Source organism: Salvia splendens, chromosome 6 (genome assembly GCF_004379255.2).
Source record: "Salvia splendens isolate huo1 chromosome 6, SspV2, whole genome shotgun sequence".
In the NCBI taxonomy this organism is placed as follows: Eukaryota; Viridiplantae; Streptophyta; class Magnoliopsida; order Lamiales; family Lamiaceae; genus Salvia; species Salvia splendens.
The window spans coordinates 36,034,717-36,056,006 of NC_056037.1; the positions used below are offsets into that span (position 1 = coordinate 36,034,717).

At 37.8% G+C, this 21,290-nt stretch overlaps 3 protein-coding genes and 1 pseudogene across 7 annotated transcripts; 3 read left to right on the plus strand and 1 right to left on the minus strand.

Annotated features, from left to right (window-relative positions):
- The first annotated feature begins 631 nt into the window (after positions 1 to 631).
- Positions 632 to 5,431, plus strand: LOC121808497 (cleavage and polyadenylation specificity factor subunit 6-like). Of its 2 annotated transcripts, XR_006052220.1 has the most exons (3): positions 632 to 788; positions 1,414 to 3,503; positions 4,949 to 5,431. XR_006052220.1 is itself a non-coding variant. In XM_042209026.1 (2 exons), exon 2 carries the CDS (start codon positions 1,449 to 1,451, stop codon positions 3,363 to 3,365), a length of 1,917 nt encoding a protein of 638 aa, XP_042064960.1. In that variant the 5' UTR covers positions 632 to 788; positions 1,414 to 1,448; the 3' UTR covers positions 3,366 to 3,709. The 2 variants fall into 2 exon arrangements, 1 of the variants encoding a protein (XP_042064960.1); XM_042209026.1 differs by lacking the exon at positions 4,949 to 5,431 and having other exon boundaries at positions 1,414 to 3,709.
- A 2,211-nt stretch (positions 5,432 to 7,642) lies between these two features.
- LOC121810021 (cleavage and polyadenylation specificity factor subunit 6-like) lies at positions 7,643 to 12,671 on the plus strand. Of its 4 annotated transcripts, none has more exons than XR_006052348.1 (3): positions 7,643 to 8,304; positions 8,412 to 10,464; positions 12,311 to 12,671. XR_006052348.1 is itself a non-coding variant. In XM_042210897.1 (2 exons), the coding sequence occupies exon 2, from the start codon at positions 8,439 to 8,441 to the stop codon at positions 10,365 to 10,367; it is 1,929 nt and encodes a 642-aa protein (XP_042066831.1). In that variant the 5' UTR covers positions 7,643 to 7,794; positions 8,412 to 8,438; the 3' UTR covers positions 10,368 to 10,630. The 4 variants fall into 4 exon arrangements, 1 of the variants encoding a protein (XP_042066831.1); XR_006052347.1 differs by having other exon boundaries at positions 7,643 to 7,794; XR_006052349.1 differs by having other exon boundaries at positions 7,643 to 7,794; positions 8,449 to 10,464.
- A 1,894-nt stretch (positions 12,672 to 14,565) lies between these two features.
- Positions 14,566 to 17,911, plus strand: LOC121810046 (T-complex protein 1 subunit epsilon-like). The gene is made up of 9 exons (XM_042210939.1): positions 14,566 to 14,869; positions 15,034 to 15,352; positions 15,591 to 15,939; positions 16,276 to 16,408; positions 16,504 to 16,556; positions 16,713 to 16,815; positions 17,136 to 17,302; positions 17,398 to 17,511; positions 17,634 to 17,911. The coding sequence occupies exons 1-9, from the start codon at positions 14,671 to 14,673 to the stop codon at positions 17,802 to 17,804; spliced, it is 1,608 nt and encodes a 535-aa protein (XP_042066873.1). The 5' UTR covers positions 14,566 to 14,670; the 3' UTR covers positions 17,805 to 17,911.
- A 1,666-nt stretch (positions 17,912 to 19,577) lies between these two features.
- Positions 19,578 to 21,241, minus strand: LOC121806875 (annotated as a pseudogene).
- Positions 21,242 to 21,290: the final 49 nt, after the last annotated feature.

Sequence of the window (21,290 nt, forward strand, 5' to 3'; positions counted from 1 at the left end):
GCCAAAAAACTTACACTTTATATTTGCATAGATGTGTATGCATAAATTCTTTAAATTCAATTTCATATCAATTAATTCATTTTACCAAACATAGGATTTGGAATTGAATTCTAATTCAATTTCATCCGATTCAATTCCATAGAATTTAAATTTCAATTCAATTTCAATTCTGTATTTCAAACGCAATCTGAAATTATTAAGGCGTGTTTCTTTGGAAATATTTGATCTTTAAAAACGAAAGAAAAAGATTTCATTTTTTCACAATTAATATTAGTAGTCTTTGTCTAATCACCAAAGGTCATGTTCTTTTACATTTAATTTATATTTCTATTAAATTAGATGAATTTCATTTTCACTAAGTAATATTTTAAATATTTTTTATAATAGACAAACGAAACATACTTTTTAAAATTTATACACTTTATCTGAAATTGACCTAATAAAGAAAGTAAAAATAATCTCCAAAATTAAGAATTCAGTCAACTTTCTAATATACTACTTACATAAATATTTAGATACTGTAGTAAATAATAAAATTATTATTTTATCACTCATAAATTAAGCAAATTTTAATACTCCAGATTTATTGTGATAAAACACCGGTTGACTCGGAATTCCAACTCAGTGTTTATTTTTCAAAATCGAAGAGAAGTAAAAACAAAAAGAGATATGAGGCGAAAATAATAGGGCAAGAACAATTGGGTCGAGAATTTCAGCAGCTTCAATTCTTCACCACACCTACCGGAAATCCGCCGTCGCGATCGTTACACCGCCGTTTCAATCGCAAGGCATATTTTTACTACCTCTCTATTTTTTTGCTCGCCTTCTTAATTTCCTTACAATAATGAAATACGTGCTATGATCGCTCCTGTCGAGCTTTGGTTTTGTAGCCGGGGATTTGTTTAGGAGGATTAATTTTCTTTTGATCGGATTGCTTGTTCCTGCCGTTGCTGATCTGTGATGCTACATTTTCTTCATTGGGCGTATTCAAGCTGTTGATGCTCGCATTTGCTAGAATATAGTGAAATTGTGATGTGTATATAGGATATAGTCTACTTTTGGTGAATTTATGAGAAAATGATGTTTGTGAATGCTGTAAAACTTTACGGGGGAATATTATGTTGATTGTGTAAAGTTGCTTTTTGTGGGGGAAGCAGAACCTTAATGTATATGAACTTGTGAAAATATTTTAATTATGTTTTACCTTGCTTCAGATCTGTCTAGAACAACATCTTTTCCTTTTTTAAAATAGGTAAATTGTCTTGAGTTACATAAGAGTTAAGCCAGTGATGTCTTATTAGGTAAGTTTAATAATGGTGAAGTCATAACTGAGGGTAGATAAATTCATGATGCTTGTATTTTTTCTGATAGTAAATATATTGGATTTTCCTTTTCTTGTTTACATATAAACAGGTAGGGGAACCTTTGGGTAAGAATAGCTTGCTTTCATGGATCCAGTGACTGGTGAGCAGTTAGATTATGGTGACGGAGACTATGCAGGGAATCAAAAAATGCAATATCATCAAGGTGGAGCTATACCGGCACTTGCTGAAGAGGAAATGATTGGTGAGGATGATGAATATGATGACCTTTATAGCGATGTTAATGTTGGAGAGGGTTTCCTGCAAATGCAGCGTTCTGAGACACAAGCACCTCCTGTGGTAGCAAGTAGTGGGTTTCAAAGTTCGAAAGCTATTGTTCCTGGAACTCGAGTCGAAGCGGTGGCCTCGCAAGACGTGAACAATGAAAGAGTTGCTAATGAAGGAAATTATGCTGCTGCTTCAGTTCAATTTCCAGATCAGAAGAGTAGCTTGCCAGCCTCTGGGGGCCCGACACAGATCATAGATGGCGGTCAAAGGGGGAGGCTTCCTGAAATGGCGAATAATTCTCAAGCAGCGAATCTGGGATATCAAGGATCAGAAAGTATGCCTCATAACATTGCTGCAGATCGGTTGAACAGTTCAGAAAAAGTAATTGGTGAGCCTGCACAGTTGATGTATCCTAACATGGGTAACACAAAAGGCGTTCTGCAGATTCCACCTAATCAGATGAACTCTAATGCAAATGTTAATGTAAACCGTTCAATGGATGACGAATACATGGTTAGGCCATCTGTAGAAAATGGAAATACAATGCTGTTTGTAGGAGAATTACATTGGTGGACAACTGATTCTGAGATTGAAAGTGTACTGATTCAGTTTGGGAAAGTCAAGGAGATTAAGTTTTTTGATGAAAGGGCTAGTGGTAAGTCCAAAGGTTATTGCCAAGTCGAATTTTATGATTCTGCTGCAGCCTCTGCATGTAAAGAAGGTATGAATGGTTACATTTTTAATGGGAGAGCTTGTGTGGTGGCATTTGCTACTCCACAGACCATAAGACAAATGGGTGCTTCATACACAAACAAGACACACGGCCAGGTTCAGTCTCAGCCACAAGGAAGGAATCCTGTTAATGATGCAGCAGGTAGAGGTAATGGGGCCAATTATCCAAGTGGAGACACAGGGAGAAATTTTGGACGAGGTGGCTGGGCACGAGGGAACCAAGCACCAAACAGGGGTCCTGGATCAGGTCCTATGAGAGGAAGAGGGGGTATTAACAAGACTATGATGGGGAATGCACCTGGTGCTGGTGGAGGAACTTACGGACAAGGGATTGCTGGCCCTGGTTTCGGTGGGCCTCCTGGTATGATGCCTCCTCAGGGCATGATGGGTCCTGGTTTTGACCTAGCATTTATGGGTCGCGGAGCTGGATATGGAGGCTTCTCAGGTCCTGGTGGTTTCCCAGGAATGCTTCCTCCATTTCAAGCTGTTAATTCCATGGGGCTTCCTGGAGTGGCTCCTCATGTCAACCCAGCCTTTTTTGGTCGAGGAATGAATCCAAATGGAATGAGCATGATTGGGACTGCAGGAATGGTTGGACCTCATTCAGGAATGTGGAATGACACAAACATGGGTGGTTGGGGAGGTGAAGAACATGGCAGAGAGTCTAGTTATGGTGGAGAGGATAATGCATCAGAATATGGGTATGGCGAGGCAAGTCATGAGAAAGGTGTAAGGTCTAGTGCTGCTTCCCGGGAGAAGGAGAGAAATTCTGATCATGACTGGTCTAGTGCTCCAGAGAAGCGGCATAGGGAGGAGAGAGAACATGATGGGGAAAGATATGACAGGGACTCTAGACGCAGAGAAGAGAAGGATCGTTATCGAGACTATCGCCACAAAGATCGTGAATCGGGTTATGATGATGACTGGGATAAAGGACAGTCTTCGAGATCCCGCAGCAGATCTGGTGCAGTGCATGAAGATGATCACAGGTCTCGATCTAGGGATGCTGATTATGGGAAACGGAGGCGCATGCCATCTGAATGATGTGATGTCATGGGACTTCTGAATATCTGACAGCTTCCACTATGATTTGCAATGTCATACTTGAATCGTATGAAGGATTGCCAGCTCTTTCTAGTTTATGTCGGTGTCATGTGCTGTGTGGCCTCCGGCTTCAATGAAGTAAGTGCCTTTACTAGAGGTTACTGGAAAGACCGATTTATTTTGTTTTAAGTTAGCTTTATTGAACTCAATTTGATGCTATGGTTATAACTTTGTGCTATAAACTTCAGTACCTTAAGTATTGTTCTATTATGTATTTGCTTGATGCAGTGAAGGTCTACTGGCCGTTTATCTTTTGTGCATGGAAACACAATTTGACCTCTGAACTCTGAAGTTGCATAAACTTTATATTAATAGATTGGTTTGTATTCCTACTTTCCTATTTATGAACCCTCCAACTTGTATCAGTAATACTGGTTGCACAAGTTGGTTGTAGGGCTATACGTTGTTTGAAATAGCTTACACTATGCTGAGTTTGTGGGCGTGTTAAGTTGAGAAAATGAATAAAATTTTTATCATCTGATGTGTCAATGCTTAGTAATAGAAGTTTGTATTTCTTGTTTTCTCCTTTTGCTTGAGAAACTTACCTGTAAATGTTTGTGCTTTATCTGACAATATAGCTGGATTGCAAAACCCAGATCTGCAGTTTTCACCTTCTTTCCTTCCATTCAAGTTGTTTTTCTTTGTGAAATTTAAGCCTTATGATCAACTTTATAGTATCATCCAACTTAGGAGGTGAGTGCCCACTGCCCGGTATGATTCATCTAAAAACTTGATAATATGAATACCACATGCATGTTAACTAGCAGCAGATGCAATTAATATATTTTTCATTTTCCTCTTGCTTTGTAGTTTTAATTACAAAAAATGGAAGATGATCTGTGAGTTCGTACATGAATGATGAAATGACTGGAAATAGTTTCTAATGAAACAACAAAACATTAATTTGAAAGTTACAGAGGAACTGGTTATTTCGTTGCATTTCTAGCTATTATTATTATTATTATTACTACTACTACTACTACTACTACTACTACTACTACTACTACTACTACTACTACTACTACTACTACTACTACTAATATTAGTATTTTCATCAAGTCTAGGATTCACCTATAGCTCAAGCCCATAGTATTTTCATCTTGTCTGCGTGTGCATCTGTTTTATCTTTGTTTGTGTTTGTGGTTTTGAAATAAAAATCTTTCTATTTTTAGATCTTGTGTACCATAGTGCTGTACCAGTGTACCATAAGGTCAAGGTGTGCTTATGTAATCCTTGATTCCTTATCTAAATGCATGAACACAAACCATTCTTAATGTGCCTTTTTTGGGGAGTTGATTATATATAGTTGAAGTGCTGTAGAATTGTTCTGTCAATTACCAGTACTTTAATCAATGATTGAGAAGTTTTGTACTATAATTTGTTTTAGTTATAAGCAGTGTGCTCTTGTTTGGTTTCTAGGCCCTATTTTCATGGTGTGCACTTACCTATATCTGACATATTGTTTCACTTGCTCATTTATTATGATTATTGACAAAGGAATTTTCTCTAACTATGGTACTCAGGACCATTAATTGCTGCACTCTTGGATATCCGTGAATGCTTTATACTATGAGTGCAAAGAAGCCTTAATCATGTATGCAATTACTTTGATCCTCGAAGAATTTGTGTGAAAAGTAACTTATCAATTCTTGAAGAATATTTTTGAGCAAAACCTGGATGATGCACTGTAGTTTCATTAGTATATTCCATGTAGTAGGTTCCACATGTAATAATTTGATCTGATATCCGCACCTCCCTCTTTAAGATTGTAAAAGTGATGTACAATTTATAGACCATGTCTTCTGGTCGTGTATGATTAGGTTGTGGTTTTGAGTTGCAACACATGTAAGCTGCATCATAGATGCATGTGTATAGAAACGTGAAATGTTGCGGTAGCAGAATAGTTGTGATGTCTGTAAATGCAGCTAATCTCCTGTAAGCTTAGTTGAGCTGTGTCTGTAAATGCAGTGTATCTTCTGTAAGCTTAATTGAGTTGCGTCTGTAAATGCAGTGTCTCCCCTGTAAGCTTAATCGTGCCGTGTCTGTAAATGCAGTGTATTTCGTGTAAGGTTAATTTTATGTGATACCGTCTGTCTTCATATTGAGCAGACATGGTAGCTCTTTTTCTCAGCTGTATCACAGGTGATGCTCCATTTTGTAAAGAGTTAACTCTCTAGCAATGTGTAATGCTTTTGATTCTTAGCAGCGCGTTTCCATGCATTTTGGTGCCAAACGCTCGAAGGATTTTCCTGGTGATATTAATGACCAAGAAGAGTAGATATAGTATGATAGTTCCTGTGCATTTAGAAATGTTATTCTTTCTGCAGCTCTTAAATGTGTTTGATTTCAGAATTCCCGTTGATGAGATGTGTGGTTTATTATATGCCTAGCTTTGTGCTCTTTGATTGTGGTTTTTATTGTAGTATATCAATTTGCTCTTATCCATGTCACGCATCGAACAGTTATAAGTTTCCTTTGCTTTTGGCATGAATTTATTGTTGAGTTTGCTATGAGTGGAATAAATGAGTCGAAGGTAGATTCTATCTTTATAATGAAAAGTGTGAGTGTAATCAGTTAATGGAATTTGAGTCTAACGAGACTTTTAAATGGAAAAATTGCAATCCTTTAATTGATTGATAGCTTCCTTGCAATTAGGAAAATGATACCTTGCCGCAGCGATAGATATCACTACAATATCATTCCATACTGAAAATTGTGGTATAGCAAACAATTGGTAATTTTGGTATTTTTTCTATACGGTAAATACTGTATTTTGGGATTTTGAGATCGTAGAGGAAAAGGTTGAAGGAGGTTAGTTGAGTGAGTGATAGAGGGGTTTCGTGGTTGCAAATTGAAAAGGGTAAAGTTTTAAGGGAGTGATACAATTGCAATATTAAATAGTATTCTCTTTTTAATGTCTATTTATGTATAGTACTTTCGTTGTTCGTTCCATGAAAATAGAGAATTTAGAAATGATACATACCTTGATATAAAATTGGTAAAATGTGAAAGAGAATTCGTTCCATGAAAATAGAGAATTTAGAAATGATACATACTTTGATATAAAATTGGTAAAATATGAAAGAGAATGAGAAATAGAAAGAAAAATTGATTGGAGTATTGTTAGTAAAGAATGAAACTTATTTCAATAAAAAGAAAAAAGTTATAAAAAATCAAAGTATACTAAATTTAGAGGACTGCTGTGAATTTTAGGATATAAAATACTCCATCCGTCCCAGAAAGTTTGTCCCATTTTTTCATTTCCGTCCGTCCCACAAAGTTTATCTCATTTCACTTTTTACCATTTTTGGTGAACCTCATATTCCACTAACTCATTTCTACTCACGTTTTATTATAAAACTAATATATAAAAATATGATCCACGTTCCACTAACTTTTTCAACTCATTTTTCATTATATTTCTTAAAACTCGTGTCGGGTCAAAGTGAGACGAGCTATTTTTTTGGATTGGTAAATGATTTCAAATTTAAAGGCTGCACCAGACATTAACATTTCGACCGCTTGACCAACTCACACACACAACAAGACAAGAGCTACTTCTGGCTTGGTTCGCAATTGTTTCAACCTAATCTGGGCCAATTATGGTTTATTTTGTACTACTACCTTTTAAATTTGAATAATAAATTACTAAGTTAATCCTTTTTTCAGCTTGCCATAATTTCCTTGAAACTGAAACTAATGTGACAAATAGAATTCGTACATGAATAAACCATCATTTTATGAAATCAAATATTTAATTAAATTAAGTGTTATCTAAATAAGTAGTCTAATTAAGTTTGTCAATTTTGTTCAAGGGTATTCCAATCGAGTTTGAAACATGCTACTAGCATTTTATGGGTGCATAGGGGTTACCTACTATGACTGGCTATGCGAGAGGCGAGAATTTAGCAACATTGTTGACATTCCATAATAATTGTCTTTTTTTTTTATATTAATTTTATAATAAAATGTAAGTAAAGTGAATTAGTGGAATATGAGATCTATTTACCGTAAAAGTGAAGTGTGATAAGTAATAACTATTATGGGATGGATCGAAATAAAAAAAATAATGACAATTATTATGGGACGGAGGAAGTAATTCACATTAGTTATAAATTTGAGGTACAATACAAATATATCATAACGTAAAAAAAAAAAGAGTATAAAAATGAATTAAACCAGGTTGACTCGGAATTCCAACTCAGTAGTAGTATATGTTTTCTTATTTTTAAGAAAAAGAAAAAGAGGAATTAGGCGAAAGTTATAGGGTAACTGCAATTGTATCGAGAATTTCAGCAGCTTCAATTCTTCACCACACCTACCGGGATTCTGCCGTCGCGATCGTTACACCGCCGTTTCAAACTCCAAGGCATATTTTCACTACTTGTCTATATTTTTGCTGGACTCCTTAATTTTCCTTACAATGATGAAATATGGATTATGCGCGCGCCTGTCGAGCTTTGATTTTGTAGCTGCGGAATCGTTTATGAGGATTTCTGTATTGTTGCGTTGTTGATTTCTGTATTGCTGAGTAGTTTTTTTGATGGGATTGTCTGTTTCTGCCGTCGCTGATACGAAATGCTACATTATCTTCGAGTTGTTGATGCTCGCATTTGCAAAATTATAGTGAAATTGTGATCTGTATGTATATATAGTCTAGTTTTGAAGATTTTATAAGAAATGACGTTCATCAACATTGTAATTTGTAATGGGGGTTTGTAATGTTAATTGCTTAAAGTTGCTTTTGTTGGGGGAAGCATAACCTCATTTATGCCTTCCTGTTTCCTTGCTTCAGATTCGTCTAGAAAACGTATTTTCCTTTTTTAACGTAGATAAGATGTCGTGAGCCCAAAACAGTTAAGGCAGTGCTGTCTATTAGGTAACTTAAATAAATATTGCAGTAATAACTTTGGTAGATAAATTCATGATGCTTGTATTTTTTTGGATAGAGTTTGGTAAATATATTGGGTTTTCCTTTTCTTGTAGACGTTTCGGTAAGAATAGCTTGCTTTCATGGATCCAGTGACTGGTGAGCAGTTAGATTATGGTGACGGAGACTATGCAGGGAATCAAAAAATGCAATATCATCAAGGTGGAGCTATACCGGCACTTGCTGAAGAGGAGATGATTGGTGAGGATGATGAATATGATGACCTTTATAGCGATGTTAATGTTGGAGAGGGTTTCCTGCAAATGCAGCGTTCTGAGACACAAGCGCCTCCTGTGGTAGCAAGTAGTGGGTTTCAAAGTTCGAAAGCTATTGTTCCTGGAACTCGAGTCGAAGCGGTGGCCTCGCAAGACGTGAACAATGAAAGAGTTGCTAATGAAGGAAATTATGCTACTGCTTCAGTTCAATTTCCAGATCAGAAGAGTAGCTTGCCAGCCTCTGGGGGCCCAACACAGATCATAGATGGCGGTCAAAGGGGGAGGCGTCCTGAAATGGCGAATAATTCTCAAGCTGCGAATCTGGGATATCAAGGATCAGAAAGTATGCCTCATAAGATTGCTGCAGATCGGTTGAACAGTTCAGAAAAAGTAATTGGTGAGCCTGCACTGTTGATGTATCCTAACATGGGTAACACAAAAGGTGTTCCGCAGATTCCACCTAATCAGATGAACTCTAATGCAAATGTTAATGTAAACCGTTCAATGGATGACGAATACATGGTTAGGCCATCTGTAGAAAATGGAAATACAATGCTGTTTGTAGGAGAATTACATTGGTGGACAACTGATTCTGAGATTGAAAGTGTACTGATTCAGTTTGGGAAAGTCAAGGAGATAAAGTTTTTTGATGAAAGGTCTTGTGGTAAGTCCAAAGGTTATTGCCAAGTCGAATTTTATGATTCTGCTGCAGCCTCTGCATGTAAGGAGGGTATGAATGGTCACATTTTTAATGGGAGAGCTTGCGTGGTGGCATTTGCCACTCCACAGACCATAAGACAAATGGGTGCTTCTTACACAAATAAGACTCAGGGCCAGACTCAGTCTCAACTGCAAGGAAGGAATCCTGTTAATGATGCAGCAGGTAGAGGTAATGGGTCTGATTACCCAAGTGGAGACACAGGGAGAAATTTTGGACGAGGTGGCTGGGCACGAGGGAACCAAGGGCCAAATAGGGGTCCTGGATCAGGACCTATGAGAGGAAGAGGGGGTATGGTAAACACGAATATGATGGGGAATGCACCTGGCGCTGGTGGTGTTTCTGGTGGAGGAACTTACGGACAAGGTATGACTGGCCCTAGTTTCGGTGGAACTCCTGGTATGATGCCTCATCAGGGCATGATGGGTCCCGGTTTTGATCTAGCATATATGGGTCGCGGAACTGGTTACGGAGGCTTCTCAGGCCCTGGTTTCCCGGGGATGCTTCCTCCATTTCAAGCTGTTAATTCCATGGGGCTTCCTGGAGTGGCTCCTCATGTCAACCCAGCTTTTTTTGGCCGAGGAATGAATCCCAATGGAATGAGCATGATGGGAACTGCAGGAATGGTAGGACCTCATTCAGGAATGTGGAATGATACAAACATGGGTGGATGGGGAGGGGAAGAACATGGAAGAGAGTCTAGTTATGGTGGAGAGGATAATGCATCAGAATATGGGTATGAAGAGGGAAGTCATGACAAAGGTGTAAGGTCTAGTGCTGCTTCCCGGGATAAAGAGAGAGATTCTGATCGTGATGGGTCTAGTGTTCCAGAGAAGCGGCATAGGGAGGAGAGGGAACAAGATGGAGACAGATATGATAGGGATTCTAGACGCAGAGAAGTGAAGGATCGTAATCGGGACTATCGCCACAAAGATCGTGAATCGGGTTATGATGACGAATGGGATAAAGGACAGTCATCGAGATCCCGCAGCAGATCTGGTGCAGTGCATCAAAATGATCACAGGTCTCGATCTAGGGATGCTGATTATGGGAAACGGAGACGCATGCCATCTGAATGACATGATGTCATGCGACTTCAAAATGTTTGACATCTTCCACTATGATTTGCAATGTCATATTTGGCTCCTATGAAGGATTGCCCCGGGCTTCAAAGAAGTAAGTGCCTTCACTAGAGTTACTGGAACGGACTGATTTGTTTTGTTTAAAGTTAGCTTAATTGTACTCAGTTTGATGCTATGATTATAACTTTGTGCTATAAACTTCAGTACCTTAAGTATTGTTATATTGTGTATTTGCTTGATGCAGTGAAGATGGCTGTTTATCTTTTGTGCATGGAAACACAATTTATCTTTGAAGTTGCGTTCTTAACCTTTATGTTAATAGATTGGTTTGTGTTCTTACTTTCACTTTATAAACCCTCCAAACTTGTACCAGTAATACCGGTAGCATAAGTTGGTTGCAGTGCTATACGTTCTCTGAAATAGCTGACGCTATGCTGAATTTGTCAGTTTGCTAAGTCGAGAATATAAATGAGAAAATATACCGTGTGATGTTTCAATGCTTAGTAACAGAAGTTGATTTCCTTGTGGTTCTTCCTTTGCTTGAGAAACTTGTAGATGTTTGTTCTTTATCTGACAATATAGCATGAATGCAAAACCCAGATCTGCAATTTTCACCTGCTTTCCATTGCAGTTGTTTTTCTTTTTGAAATTTAAGCCTTATGAGCAACTTTATAGTATCATCCAACTTGGTTGGTTAGAGTGCTTAGTATGATGCATGTAATCACTTGATAATTTGATAACCACGTGTATGTTAACTAACATCAGATTGCTATTAATATATTAGTAAGGGCCAAATGTGGCCCTAAACATATGGTGTTTTTACGATTTTGGTCCTAGTTATTACGTTTTGAATTATTGCATCCCCCACATTTGAACTCAGGCGTCTAAAAGTAACGGTCAATGGCTGTTTACCCGACTTTGACCGAATTAAGCATTATTATTAGATTTTTTAATTATTTCAAAAAAAAAATTTACTCTATTATTCTAAAAAAAAATTTAAATAAAAAAATCAAAACCTTTCTCCAAATAAATCCATCACCCACCTATGCGTCACTTTCTCCCTATGCAGACTAATTCACCTATGTGTGCACTCCTCTCTCTGCCCCTGCTACCATCTCCGATCTATCTTCGGCGACTGGTGCCTCCGGCGGTAATGGGGACCCTCCCACAGCTGAAGCCCATTGTAGAGTATTTGGTCACATTTAGCTATTATTATTAAGAGTATTTTCATCAACAATAGGATTCACCTATAGCTCAAGCCCATTGTAGAGACTCCACCCCAGCTTTTATGAACTGAATAAGTAGTGTACTAGAATAGAATTGGTTTCTGTATTTCTGAACTCAGCCCGTGTCTGTGTTTCTACAGTCTTCAGTTCAAAATATGGAAATTTATGGTAAACTTCAGAAGACAGATTAAAGCGTAGTTGTAAACTCGCTACATTTTATAATGCACCTGTAAAAATAATATTCTTTTAAATGGAAAATATGACTGTAATTTCCCTCCAGTTAATATTTGTGGAGTGTAAGAATTCCTGGATGCTTGTAGTTTCTTCTGGTTTCCTCGAAATGTTCTGTATTGTGCGATTGATGCCTTCGCCACTGACTTGCTATTTATTTGTACTCCTTGACTCCTTATCTGAATGCATGAACACGAGCCATTCTTAACATTCCTTTTTTTGGGGAGTCAATTATATATAGTTGAACTGTTGAAGTGCTGTAGAATTGTTCTGTCAATTATCAGGACGAATCAATGATTGAAAAGTTATTTACAATAATTTTGTTTCTAAGTTATACTGTTATAAACAGTGTGCTCTTGTTTAATTTCTAGGCCCTATTTTACCATGATATCCACTTATCTTTATTTGCCATATAGCTTCACTTGTTCATTTATTATTACTATTATTATTGACAAAGGAATTTTCTCTAATTATGGTGCTCAGGAGCAGAGAACCATTAATTGCTGCAATCTTGGATATTCATGAATGCTTTACACTATGAGTGCAAAGAAGCATTTATCATGCATGCAATTGCTTTGTATCCCTGAAGCATATACCAAATATTGAGTCAGTGATCCTGGAAGAATTTGTATGAAAAGTAACTTATCAATTCTTGCAAGAATATTTTTGAGATGATGCACTCTAGTTTCATTAGTATATATTCCATGTATTAGATATGTTCCACACATGTAATAACCTGATCTATTATGTGCACCGCACCTCCTCTCTAAGATTGTAAAAGTGATGTACTATTTTTAGACCATTTCCAGTCATTGTATGCTGAGGTTGTGGTTTGAGTTGCGAATCTTGTAAGCTGCATCAAAGATATAATGTGCTGAAACGTGAAATGTTGCGGTGGCACAGACTCTTCGTCTGTGTCTGTAAATGCCGATTCCCCTGCAAGTGTAAGCCGAATTGAGTCGTGTCTGTAAATGTTGCGTATCCGATTCCCATGTGAGCTTGTTTATGTGATACTGTTTGTCCTCATATTGATCAGACATGATAGCTTTTTTCACAGGTGATACTCCATTTTGTAATAGGAGTCAATAATGAACTCCCCTCTCATTTTTTTTATTGAGTTCATTTTGCAGCTTATGCAATATTTGAGATGTATCATTGAATCAATTGTACATGAAGAGCTAGCTTATTGCCCTATCTTCTTTATACTCTTTGGTTGATTGCTCGTTGGATGAATCCAAGTCTTTGATCGTCACCACCATAGCATCGGAATTTATTATATTTATATAATACTACACATTAAGCTATAGGTTTATTTTCCTAAAACTTTGGATATATCACTAGAAGAAACCCTAATTATGACACTAAAATCAATCCAATTACATTTCAAAATTTCTTTACAAATCCGTAAATCCACATGGTCAAACATTTATGATTGATTGGAGGAAAACGTTTTAACAACTAAACTATATTTCGATGTCTTAAACCTTATTCTTTAATCTCGTTTACACCATTATTTGGATTACAAATTTTGTTCGAATAATAATGCTTTCAAATCTATCATAATCTTTATAAAATATCAATTTTGTATATTATTTTTCACATAATTTAGTTTTTGGCATGAGATTGATAATAGGCAAAACACATTCTTAAGTCCTTGTACTTTGATTGTTTATTTCGCTAGGTCCTTATACAAATTTTTCGTTTTAGTAAGTCCTTGTACTTTTACCTTCGATATATTCTAATCCTTATTTAACAAAACCGTTAACTTTTCCGTTATAAAATAACACATTATATGTTAATTATTTAAATATATTTCACCTAATATCCTAGTTGAAAAATACGAACATAATATAAATATAAAAAAATATAAAAAAATAAAAACAAAAAATTAAAGAATTCCAAATCGTTAAAAAAATGTTGTTTGATTATTTGAAGTTCGAATATTAATTTATATTTGGTTCCAATGATATATTTGGGAGCCGATGAAGCCGGCGGCATCGGTGACGAGGACGGAGAAGTCGTGGGGGTGGCAGATCTAGGCGGAGGAGCGGACGACGGATCTTTTTTTTTATGTTATGTTCATATTTTCCAACTAGGATATTAGGGGGAATATATTTAAATAATTAACATATAATGTATTATTTTATAACGAAAAAGTTAACGGTTCCATTAAATAAGAATTGTAATATATCGAATATAAAAGTACAAGGACTTACTAAAACGAAAAAATTGTATAAGGACCTAGTGAAATAAACAATCAAAGTATAAGGACTTAAGGATGCGTTTTGCCTTGATAATATGACATACTCTCAAGTTAAATGGGATCAATAGATTTTATATACACAAGCCTTGGGCATGCTTTGTCACAGTCAATATGATGTCAAAAATTGAACCTGGTACTTATTTTACAAAAATTAAAATAGCTTTAAAAATATTGTAAAAGGTTAGTACCAATTGATTTAGTATTTTGAAATTAAATTTTAGAATCTGTAGTAAGAGAACTTCGAACTATATTCTGTAAAGGAAGTAACTGGAGAGCGAACTTTAGCAGATTAATTCTTTTTTAGTTCTAGGGTGTCTTTTACTTTCCATAAGTATACTTGGCTTTTTTAGAATTTAATAAAAGCCCAATATAAAGGTAAGTGTATTGGGCTTTTTTAGAATTAAAAAAAAGCCCAGTACAAAGGTAAAAAACCTTAGAAGTAAAAAAGAATTAACCCACTTTAGTGAGGGTTTTACAAAATCTCAGTAGCAAAAATTTCATGCATTTTGCGATCTTCAAATTCGAATTTGCCAATCGAATCAAGTGAAGTACTCAATTCCTCGGATCCTGATTCGGCGTGATGGCGATGACGTTCGATGAATTCGGCCGTCCGTTCATCATACTAAGGGAGCAGGAGCAGAAAACCAGATTGCGCGGCCTCGATGCGCAGAAGGCCAATATCGCCGCCGGAAAAGCCGTGGCGCGAATCCTCCGCACTTCTCTCGGACCTAAAGGCATGGACAAGATGCTCCAGAGCCCCGACGGCGAGGTCACCATCAGTAAGCTCCGCCGATTCACCTCATTTTCTATGTGTTCACGTGATTACGCATTTTTTGAATCATTGCGTTGTTTGTGCATTTCTAATTTCGGAGAAATGCATGGTTGTCAAATTTAGAAGTATGTTGAGATGAGGTTGATGTATTTATGGTTATTGTGGTGGCAGCAAATGACGGTGCCACGATCCTGGAGCAGATGGATGTGGACAACCAGATTGCCAAGCTCATGGTTGAGCTGTCTCGGAGTCAGGACTACGAAATTGGCGATGGAACAACGGGGGTTGTTGTCATGGCTGGTGCTCTTCTAGAACACGCGCAGAAGTTGCTGGAACGCGGAATTCATCCCATTCGCATTGCAGAAGGCTATGAGATGGCTTCGAGGGTAGCTGTTGATCATTTGGAACGTATATCGCATAAGTTTGAGTTTAGTGCGACAAATGTTGAATCTCTCATTCAGACCTGTATGACTACTTTATCTTCCAAGATGTAAGTTGTGTTCCATGCGCAGGATTTTTGGCCATTCTATTATACATCGAACTGTGTGTATATTGGTTTTAGTTGGGTCCCCGGTGTCTGGGATGAGTCTAGAGGGCGGGCTTGTTCATCTGTTTACTGGCTTCGAACCTCCATATCTTGTGCCTTAAGAAATTATGCTTCAAGTGTGCTTCGAGTAATAGTGCATCCCATGCTTTTGTTGTCTGATCTTGTTAAATGTTCTTTGCAGTGTGAATAGGTGTAAGCGCAGTCTTGCAGAGATTGCTGTTAAAGCAGTTCTTGCCGTTGCAGATTTAGAGAGGAAGGATGTTAATCTTGACTTGATTAAAGTAGAGGGTAAAGTAGGTGGAAAGTTGGAGGATACTGAGCTGATATATGGAATTGTTGTTGATAAAGATATGAGTCATCCACAGATGCCAAAGCACATCGAGGATGCAAAAATTGCCATTTTGACTTGCCCCTTCGAGCCTCCAAAGCCAAAGGCTAAGCATAAGGTTGATATTGATACTGTGGAGAAATTCCAAACATTGCGCGAACAAGAGCAGAAATACTTTGATGATATGGTTCAGAAGTGCAAGGTAATCTCTTTGTAACAGTGTGTTATTATCTTTGTTTTGATAGCTTCTTGGGAGAAGGTAACTCATGTTGGAATTTCTGTATGTTTGCGTTATAGAAAGTGGCAGAGGTTTGGATGTTTTATAGGGACTTGGCCCATGAAACTAAGTTGAGATTGCTCCCTTCCACTTTCGTTGCATTCTGTTACGAAAAAATGGTTTCTGAACGTCCTTTTGCATTTAACATGATACATTTTCTATCTTAATCAACTTTTGAAAGACTCATACTCTTGTAAATACTACCTTTTACTTTGGAAAATAAAGGCGTTCATGTAATTTACAAGCCTCACTTTATTGAAGGATGTTGGGGCTACGTTAGTTATCTGCCAATGGGGTTTTGATGATGAAGCAAACCACTTACTGATGCACAGAGACTTGCCTGCTGTCAGATGGGTTGGTGGAGTTGAGTTAGAGCTGATTGCCATTGCTACAGGTTTTTTTCATCCCTGCAGTACACCATTGTACTCTTTAATTTCTGTTACTGTTTTCGTTTACAGTCTCCAATGATATTTGTGTATTCTGTGTAAGGTGGGAGAATTGTGCCAAGATTTCAAGAGTTGACACCAGAGAAGCTGGGCAAGGTAAAGATCTAAATCTACGACTATCTGTCCACGTTTTCCTATTTTCACTGTGCGATACACTCTAAAGTCCAATTGACAAGTACTTTGTAGTTTGCACATGATTCATTATGTTCATGTGTGATTTTTTCCTGATAAAATATAGTTTTATGCATATAGGCTGGTTTAGTTCGAGAAAAAGCATTTGGAACCACTAAGGATCGGATGATATATATTGAGCACTGTGCAAACTCAAGGGCTGTAACAATATTTATACGTGGTGGTAGGTTGATGTTCTCCTCTCCCCTTTGTTCAGATTGTCCTTTCTATAATCTCTAGTTGTAATCCCTATTATGTCTTTCTTTACTTCAACTAATTGTAACTGTTGCTAGCTGTAAACCCTGTACTGTTACATCATTTTATGCAACAAACTTAAAGGGATTGTCCATGGATCTATCATAATTGCTCTATTCGCTTTAAATCTGTGGAACTACACTTTCCCAACAGTTTTCTGTGAAATGCACTCTGCTTGCAATTCTGTTCCTGTCATAATGTCGTTGTCCAACGTTTGGAACTAAGTGTTGTTCTGGGGCGATGCTTTAGGTAACAAAATGATGATAGAGGAAACTAAGCGCAGCCTCCATGATGCTTTATGCGTTGCAAGGAACCTTATCCGAAACAATTCCATAGTATATGGAGGTGGTTCTGCTGAAATTTCTTGTTCAATTGCTGTTGATGCAGCTGCTGATAAATACCCAGGAGTTGAACAGGTGAGAAACCAATTACTTTTTTCTTACGTATTATATTTGTATGCCTGTGGTATTATTTGCGATATGAGCTTACATTGACATGTTTTTCTTGGCAGTATGCAATCAGGGCATTTGCTGATGCATTAGATGCTGTCCCAATGGCATTGGCTGAAAACAGTGGTCTCCAGCCAATCGAAACTTTATCTGCTGTCAAATCTCAGCAAATTAAGGTAATCCAATTGTTTCCTCTTGTATCATTTTGGTTTTTATTCACCTTGTATTCATGTACGTACTCCTTGTTATACTGGCTTCACTTGTTTATCTAAAAAGAACTGTACGATTTTCCCATCAGGAGAACAACTCCGGCTGCGGGATTGATTGCAACGATGTTGGCACAAATGACATGCGTGAACAAAATGTCTTTGAGACTTTGATCGGGAAGCAACAGCAGATTCTGCTATCAACTCAAGTTGTTAAGATGATTCTGAAAATTGATGATGTTATCTCACCATCCGAATTTTGATTTTTTCGTTGAATTAGACAGCTGATTGGAGAGCTGCCTTTTCTAGAATAGAACCGACTAGTGCAACTCTGCTCATTGCTCTTGAAACCTTACACATGATTCCATTAGGGTCACTGTTGAGTGCAGGTGCAAACTCACATGCTTTTGTTGTCGGTGCTGGATGTGTCGTATTCAGGTATTAATAACTACCATTGTGGTGTGCCCTCTAGGTTAAAATTCTGCAGTGGCATAGATGGGCCTCGCATTCATAAATCCGCCACGCGACAAGGTATGAGTAGTCATGGGATCGAACGAACTTAGTTGAGAAGTAAGTTAGGATTGAAAGAATGAGATTCAGTTTGCATTTCTCTGTATTAGAACTTGAGTTGCTAATACTGCATTGATGTTTTAATGGCGAAAGACTCTTTCGCATTAGTTTATGTTTTGTCGACATTTGTTAAAATCTCGTGAAATTGATTAAAACATCAACACAAATTTTGACATTGGTGGTTTAAAAAGTAAGTATTCACATAAATAAGATGTTGGATCTTGTCGCCAAAGCTTGCAGCATCTCATGCTTTTAGTTCTCTATTGCAGCTGAGTAGTTAAGATATGATCTCTCTATCTCTAACCATACCCACTTTATTTCTCTGCAAAAAAGATCTATTGAATTAAATTTTGATGAACATTTTGTCAAAAAGGCAGCGTGACATCCTGCAAATTCTGTCCCTCCACTTATTATAAATCTATTTTGGCTGAACTTATTAGATTGAATTGCTTTAAAATACGCTCTATTAAAAATAAGTTAGTCATCTCCAACTTTTTTTTTCATGATCTAATAAAACATCTATTTCTAAAAATTGGGCAAATTGTCAAACATATGATGATTAAAATATTGTCCGTCCCACACTTTTAAAAACCGTATTAGTACTAGTAAAATTTATAATCAACTGTCGCATCGATCTCCTTTTTAGTGAAAAACCAATTGCCACATCATCATCATATATTTTCTCGGAAAGAAGATAGATGGGCTAACTGTGAAAATTGCAAACTTCGTGGTTTATAATTTAGTTCTTGAATATGTGGTACATGCAGAATTTAACAATTATTAGTGATTTACTGGCAATCTACTCTTATAAAAATAGTTCTTCTATAAAATTTATTATACTATACATTTTCAGTTTCACCACTCTTCTATTTTTTTTATTTAATTTATAATTCTCTCTTTTGTTTGTAAGTTCAATTATCCAAACACTTAGCATAACTTGAAAGCACTTAAAATATTAGTGTCTTATAAATACTTAAAAACTCTCTAAAATAAACTTAGCCAAATATCTCAACGTAATAATAACTAAGTTAGAGAATGTCTGTCTCGCTGATCTCAATCGTAACAAACTCTACCATCAAACAATTTCAATCCATCTAATTATTAAAGTTCACATTACATAGTGTATTTATTGATCACCAATAATATTTGCTTTATTATCCATATATAATGTGGCTCCGGCTCCCTACACACTTTATACTTGAATTATTGAGTCATGTCACAATCAAATAATTTATCATAAACATGGATAATTCCACACAAAATAAATATAACTAAAATACAGACATTCAATAGAAATAGGCCCCTCCACAAGCATATACTATGCTTTTGGCTTTTTACATATTATCAAAATCATTGAATTCCATGTGAGTTAGATGGGCTATATGTATACCCTTATAATAAATTAATGTATATATTAATCTATTAATCTCATTTTCTTCAATGTAAATAGTACTTTACAATGTGAATCAGTGATAAATTATCGGTGCCATTAATTCACACAACTTAGCAAAATTCACTGCAACAAAAAGTTACATTTATCAACTCACCACATTTTCCAAAATTAGGGGTTATGTACTTCCCTAAAATGGTAATTGGTTGCAATGTAGCACTAATAAATCGTGCAAATCCAGTTAAAAAAGAGGATTAAATTTACATATCAATCAGCAATATTTGCCTTTCCTGCAGTGGAGTGAACCCGACCCGGCCGTGATCGTTCCCACTAGGGAAGAAGGCCTCGCGCTTAAACTCGAGGCCTTCGCATAGTTAGACGACGCCCCTGCAGCCGACCTCGTGACGTTCAGCATTAGGTCTCCTTCCGATCTCCAGTTCCACCTCTTCCATTCGCTCTCCGCTGCATCCTCGTGCTTCGTCACCTTTTAGTAAAAAAATCATTAAAAAAAATCATCGACAGTTCACTTCAGACTGCAAAACATTTCTCTAACGTACCTCCTTATTGTCGGGAGCGAGAAACCGGTTGCCCTGGCTGTTTATCGTCGGGGACGCACTCCCGCCAATCGCGTACATTTCCCAATGCGTGTAATCATTGTTGACCACGTGAAAGTATCCGTGCCTGCACCTGAACAAACCCAGGTCCAGGACCATCAGAAACTAGAAAAACAGAGAGAATGAGTGGAATATTAATATATATGTGAATAGTATATATTACCTTGGCATTCTTTGAACGAGGCCTTCACCAAAATGGTTGAAGGCAATGGTGACTTGCATGTTCTTATCCTGCTTGTAGCTGTCGCTGTGGCCGAGCAGCATCACCTTGTTGTGGTGCGTCAGGTAGTTATTCGAGATCGTGATCGCGGTCGAGCCGTGGATGGCGTCGATGAGGCCATCCCGGCAGTTCGAGAGGGAGCAGTGGTCCACCCACACGTGGCTCCCTCCGAATATCGACACCCCGTCCTCGTCCGAGACCGTCCGCCACCCGTAGTGGTCAGGCGAGTCTCGGACGTAGGCGTTCCCGCCCGACTTGCAGTCGTGGATGTTGAGCCCGTGGATGATCACGTTCGTCGAATACTGGACCGTGATGCACGGCCCGCCCGCGACGTGCACGCTTGCGCCGCGCCCGTCGATCGTCTTGAAGGACCCCACCATCAGCTCCTGCTTGAGCCGGATCACCATGTCCCGGGCGAAGACGATCCAGAGCGGCTCGCTCTGGATCGCCCCGTACCGCAGGGTGCCCGGCTTCGGGTTCACTGCGTGGTCCCCGGGGTCGGTCACCACGTAGATCTTGCCGTCGCGGCCCCCGATGGCGTGCTTGCCGAACCCCGATCGCGCAGTCTGCGAGACGCTGGCGGTTTTTTTTCCCAGTTGGAGTCGCACCGCCAGCAGTCGTCGATGGGGTTGCCTGTGCCGCAAGACAGGAACCCCAGGTTCCTTCGGGATGCGTTGATTTTCCTGAAAAAGGAGAATGTGACACATTGTTAGACTAGACTTATTTGAAATTATGTATATATGTTATAGCAAAGTTTTGAAATCATACTCATTAACTTCTTGCACTATAAGCTCAGGGTCAGGAAATGGTGAAGAGAATGTGAATTTAGGAGATAATAATGGAAATAGCATGAAAATGAGGAATTGAATTCCCATTGATTATGCTGGGAAAAGAGGTGAAAAATGAGTGAAGTTTGTCTTTGTTATGATTAAAGTTCCGGAACGATATGAAGTCA